The sequence below is a fragment of the Cololabis saira genome, chromosome 21 (genome assembly GCF_033807715.1).
Source record: "Cololabis saira isolate AMF1-May2022 chromosome 21, fColSai1.1, whole genome shotgun sequence".
NCBI lineage: Eukaryota > Metazoa > Chordata > Actinopteri > Beloniformes > Belonidae > Cololabis > Cololabis saira.
The window spans coordinates 1,297,501-1,303,698 of NC_084607.1; the positions used below are offsets into that span (position 1 = coordinate 1,297,501).

The 6,198-nt window shown below is 40.4% G+C and overlaps 1 protein-coding gene across 1 annotated transcript in view; it reads left to right on the forward strand.

The window, feature by feature from the left end:
* The window catches only part of rapgefl1 (Rap guanine nucleotide exchange factor (GEF)-like 1), a 30,369-nt gene that overhangs the window by 4,401 nt on the left and 19,770 nt on the right, over positions 1 to 6,198 (forward strand). The window contains exon 2 of the mRNA XM_061711503.1: positions 5,549 to 5,805. Within this exon, the coding sequence (XP_061567487.1) occupies positions 5,549 to 5,805 (257 nt within the window). The remainder of the gene's footprint in view (positions 1 to 5,548; positions 5,806 to 6,198) is intronic.

Consider the following 6,198-nt stretch of genomic DNA (forward strand, 5'->3'; position numbering starts at 1 on the left):
TGTCCATGGGGGGGTGGGGGTGGGGATTGGAATGCGCGCGCAGCTCCCGCGTGGGGGTGGGGGGGGGGCATTGGAGCTGATGTTCAGCGCGGCCGCCATCTTGGATGGGTCTCCATTGCGCCCTCAGTGCATTTATTTCTACTGAGGAAGGTTTTGTCCCCGACTACAATCATCCTTAACTCCCTGAATTTCTACCCTATTTTCACACGGTTTGGTTTGTTACAAACGGCAGAGATTTAGTTATGATACAGGACGCTGTCACACATTAAAAATACGTACTTTTATGCTGAAAGACTTTGTATTGTGCTCTTTAACAAAGACATATGGTATGGCATATTGATAAATGTATAAATTAATTAATTTTATAAAGAAACAAGTTTGATTGATCATTTGAATTTATTTGAAGGGGAGAGGGGTGTGTTGTTGTATTTATTTATTTATATTTATTTATTTATTTTTTCTTTCTTTCTTATTAATATTATTTATTTATTTTATTTTATTTTATTATTGTTTTGAAAAGTTAAAAAAGGGCAAAATATTGACATTTCTATTGTTATTGTAAATCTTTTTTTTTTTTTTTCTCTTATTGCCCTCAATAAATATATCTATAAAAATAAATCCAGGTCATTCCAGGGTCTTCTACGGCCCTGTTAGGCTTGAACTGGGGCTGGGGAGCTAAAACCCTTGAAAAATAACAGTTTTGCAGCTTTTTGCGTGTGCTGGCTGTAACTGTAACTCTATAACTGTAACTGTAACTGTAACTGTAACTGTAAGTCTGTAACTCCAGTGTAGTTAATTTAGCCTGGAGTGAGGAGACCCATCCAATATGGCGGCGACGCTGGATTACGTTCCAGCACGTCATGAGGCGTCTACGTAGATATGTCGATGGGAGGGGGGGGGGTTATACGCGCGCAGCTCCCTGCCCCCACTGGATTTATTTAGACTCAATTTATTTTCCATTTACTATTAATTTTTGTGAATAATTTACCCATCCAAATGATGTCAAATGAGTGAGAGTGAACTTTGTAATATTATAAGTCCTCTTGGCTCCTATTGTTAATTTTTCATTGACTGTTTTTTGTTTTTTTTTTATAGCAAAAGGTGCAAATAAAAATATACACCGTTGGAATTCGGAAATTGACGATTATTTCTTCATCCACTGCATCTTTCATCCACTGGTGCGTTCAGGGACAATTGGAATTTACTGTATTTGACGAGAATTGACCATTGTGGTTTCTCCTGTTTGCTGGTGTGATGAGTGATATCTAAATATTGTAATCTTTAATTACCAACTTCATCAGCAACACCCAGAGGGTAAAAAGTGTTACAATCAATGTACTTAGGTGGGGTGAGTGAGAATGAAATAATATCCATCATAGCCAAAACAAAGAGTAAGACATCAACAGATAGTGATGGGATAGACATGTGTATAGTGAAACAAACTATTGATTATATAATTAAACCTTTAAGTTATATATTTAATCTTTCTTTCAGTACAGGTGTTTTTCCAGAAAGGATGAAAATGGCAAAAGTTATTCCTTTGTTTAAGTCTGAGGACAAACACGAATTTAATAACTACAGACCAGTATCAGTACTCTCACAATTTTCAAAGTCCTTGAAAAATTATTTGTACAGAAATTAGATTTATTTTTGGAAAAGAATCACTTGCTGAGTGAGAGTCAGTATGGGTTTCAGCAATGGCACTAACGGAAATAATGGAAGAAATAACAACAGCATTTGATAACAAAAATTATACAATTGGGGTTTTTATCGATTTAAAAAAGGCGTTTGATACAATAAATCATGACATTTTAATTTCAAAACTACATAATTATGGTGTGAGAGGAATTGCTTTGGATTGGTTAAGTAGTTATTTACAAAACAGAAAACAATATGTTCAGCTGGAGGGTTATAAATCTGAATGTCTGAGGACAGTATGTGGAGTCCCACAAGGATCCGTTTTGGGACGTAAACTTTTTATTTTATACATTAATGATAATTGTGAAGTTTCAAAGACTCTACAGTTTGTCTTATTTGCAGATGATAATTTTTTTTTGTTCTGGAGATGATTTGGGGCTTATTGCTGAAAATATCACCAATGAATTGGTTAAACTTAAAAGTTGGTTTGATGAAAATAAGCTTTTGTTAAATCTGAAAAAAACTAAATTTATGGTTTTTACAAATCGAAAAAAGGATGAAATTGCACTTTCATTTGCAGGAGAGAGAATTGAGAGAGTGTCTGTGTTTAGGTTTTTGGGTATTATTTTAGACGACAAGCTGACATGGAAAAACCATATAGCATATGTAAAAGCCAGGGTGGCGAAGAGTATATATATTTTGAACAACGTTAAGTTTATTTTGAATACTAACACACTAAGAACTCTGTATTGTACATTTATCTTGCCATATCTAAATGATTGTGTGGAAGTGTGGGGTAATACCTATGTAAGTAACATCTCTCCTCTGCTTGTGCTACAGAAAAGAGCAGTGAGAGTCATTCACAGGGTCGGCATCAGAGAACCAGCAAACACATTATTTATTTCGGCAGGTTTGTTGAAAATGGCGGATATAGTTGAACTTCAAACTTTAAAAATAATGTTTAAAGCAAAAAATAGATGGTTACCAGAACAGTTACAAAATGTGTTCAGATTGGAGGATGAGGACAACAGACTTAAACATGATTTCAAACATACTTTTGCAAGGCTAAACATTAAACAAATGTGTATTTCTGTGTAAAATTATGGCATGGACAAAGCAAGGAACTGAAAAGTTGCACAAGTTTGTATCAGCTTAAGAAAATGTTTAAAAAAGAAAATATAAGTGCCAGTAAGTAGACAAAAAAGAAGAAGGAGAAAGAGAAAAAAATAGATAGAAGAGTGGTATTTTTGTTGGTTTTCTTGTTATAAATATGTGTATAGATAGATTGGTGTTCAGTAAGTCAACGTAATTGTATTAACAGAGAGGGGCAGGTATCATAAGTTTTCTTCTTCCTGCTCCTTTTCTTTCATGGTGATAATGTGTACTTAATGGAATTTTGTACAACATTATTAAGAATATATACCATGAATGCAATAAATGAAATGAAATGAAATCTAATTAATGTTTTTCATCTAACCTCAGTAGTGTGAGATATTATTTCAATGGGAAACTGCACACGAACCCAGCGGCGGTTGGTGTTTTTCCTAGGGGAGGACTCTACCAGACTACTAAATAGATATATACCAAAAAGCAGTAAAATCATGTTCTAAGGTATCATATCCGTGTATTTGAATTAATGCCATTAATAATAGAAAACTTTGTTCCTCAAGCCCCACAATACAGTTTGACGTACATGCACGAAAATCGGTACACACCTGTATCATGGCACAACTTAAAGAAAAGTCTCTTGGAGCCATGGCCCAAACCGAACAGGAAGTCGGCCATTTTGAACATTTTGAATTAATCGTGTAATTTTGGCGCAATTTATGCCATTTCTTCGGCAGTTAATACAGCCCGAACCGTAACGTGCACCCAGGTGTGTTATACATCAAAATGTGCGTCTCCATCCTGCGACGACGCACATTACTTTTCTCTTTCAAAAGCGTTACCGTGGCGACGCTAGATGCCAAAAAGCGCGCCCACCCTTCATTTGATTGGTCCATATTTGATAGTTCCCCAAAAGTCACCAAATTTTTCACGCAAGCCAGGCTTGGCGATAAATTTGATATTTCATGATGCATTAATGGGCGTGGCCTAACGGCTCAACAGCGCCCCCTAGAAAACTTTGTTCCTCAAGCCCCACAATACGGTTTGACGTACATGCACGAAAATCGCTACACACCTGTATCATGTCACAACCATATTTCATAGTTCCTACTTTCTGCCATAACTTTAAGAGTCGTGGTGGGTGTCATCAGACTCGGTCTTGAGTCCTTGAACATAATTGGTGCAAATTAGCCCCGCCTCTTTTTCTGATTGGTCGATATTTGATAGTCCCTTTTCTCTGCCATAACTTTGAACGGGTTCTGATAAAGACATGTGGGTGGTGTCATCGGATTCGGTATTGAGTACTTGACCTTCCTTGGCCTGAATTAGCCCCGCCCCTTCATCTGATTGGTCGATATTTGATAGTTCCTACTTTCTGCCATAAATTTTGAATAGTTAGATATAGAGAGTTGTGGGTGGTTTCATCCGCTAAATGTCCAGACCTGAAGAATCTACATGAAGTCATACAAGCTTCCACTGCAGCCTGAACCTGCACCAGGGTGGAGGCCGTTCATCGCTGCTTGCAGCTTTAATTATTATTATTCTGATGAAATGAAGGCCTTTTTTCCCCTAAACGTGCCCAAAAAGTCACCAAATTTTGCACCAAGTCAGGCCTGGTGAAAAATGTGATATTTAATGGTTTGCATTAATGGGCGTGGCCTAACGGCTCAACAGCACCCCCTAGAAAACTTTGTGCCTCAAGCCCCATAATACGGTTTGACGTACATGCACGAAAATCGGTACACACCTGTATCATGTCGCAACTTAAAGAAAAGTCTCTTGGTGCCATGGCCGAAACCAAACAGGAAGTCGGCCATTTTTAATTAATTGTGTCATTTTGGCGCGATTTATGCCATTCCTTCGGCAGTTAATACGGCCCGAACCGTAACGTGCACCCAGGTGTGTTATACATCAAAATGTGCGTCTCCATCCTGCGACACCATGCATTACTTTTCTCTTTCAAAAGCGTTACCGTGGCGAGGCTAGATGCCAAAAACGTGCCCACCCTTCATCTGTTTGGTTCAGACAAAAAAAACTTTGTGCCTCAAGCCCCATAATACGGTTTGACGTACATGAACGAAAATCGGTACACACCTGTATCATGTCACAACTTAAAGAAAAGTCTCTTGGAGCCATGGACGAAACCCAACAGGAAGTCGGCCATTTTGAACATTTTGAATTAATCATGTCATTTTGGCGCAATTTATGCCATTTCTTCGGCCGTTAATACGGCCCGAACCGTAACGTGCACCCAGGTGTGTTATACATCAAAATGTGCGTCTCCATCCTGCGATGACGCGCATTACTTTTCTCTTTCAAAAGCGTTACCGTGGCGACGCTGGAGCCAGGCCTGGTGATAAATTTGATATTTAATGGTTTGTATTAATGGGCGTGGCCTAACGGCTCAACAGTGCCCCCTAGAAACATTTTCTTTGCCATAACTTTTGAACGGCTTGTGATAAAGACATGTGGGTGGTGTCATCGGACTCGGTTTTTAGTACTTGACATTCATTGGTGCAAATAAGCCCCGCCCCTTCTTCGGATTGGTCGATATTTCGTAGTTCCTATTTTCTGCCGTGAGTGCGAGGGCCCGTTCATCGCTGCTTGCAGCTTTAATTGAAATTTGATTTGTTAGGAAAAAGGGACAGATAAAATAAGCTTAGTCTTCTTTCTGTTCCCTTTCATTCAAGGAAAGAGATTGGTTGTAATTACATTGAACTGTGTTTCTTTTAATGAATGAAATAAAGAATAAACTAAAACCTAATTGGAATAATGATGTTATTGTTCCCCCCCCCCCCCGTAGCCCCGACAGCGAGGACGCCCCCTGCTGGCCGTCGGCCGCAGGGCCCGGCCTGGTCCCGGTGGCTAGCAGCGCTAACGGCTCCGGGTCCGGGGGGGGGGACGTCCGCAGCCCCTCCCTGTCCAGCGATGAGCAGAGTTCTGAGGCCAGTCTGATCCCCGAGGGGGGGGGGACGCCGCTGCAGCCGGACACCCCCGACAACCTGGCGCTCACCATGGTGGACGTGGTGGGGGGGAAGACACGCTACGGAGTCTGTGCAGGTGAGGAGGGAGGGGGGGGGGGGGGGGGGGGGGGATGATGGATGTGTTATGATATGGTAGTTGGAACCGCCGGAACAGGAACTGATGCATGGGTATACTGATGGGTATTCTTCCGGCTCTCGGCGAAGGCGGACGCTTTTCTGCTCCTCTCCCTTATCTATCTGCCCTGCTGCTGCTTTTGTTTGTCTCGTCTTCAGAGTCTCTTCTTTTCACTCCTCCGAAACTCTATAATCATGGAATTGATTAACTGGTCTCTCAGCACAATTGACCAAATTTTTGCAACAAGAAGTCAGGGGGTAAGGGAGCCCTCCTGCCCTGATGGGACATTTTTTGCCGGATACACAATGGATTCCTGGAAACATTGGAAATCGTTGTGTTTGGTGATTCTGTCTG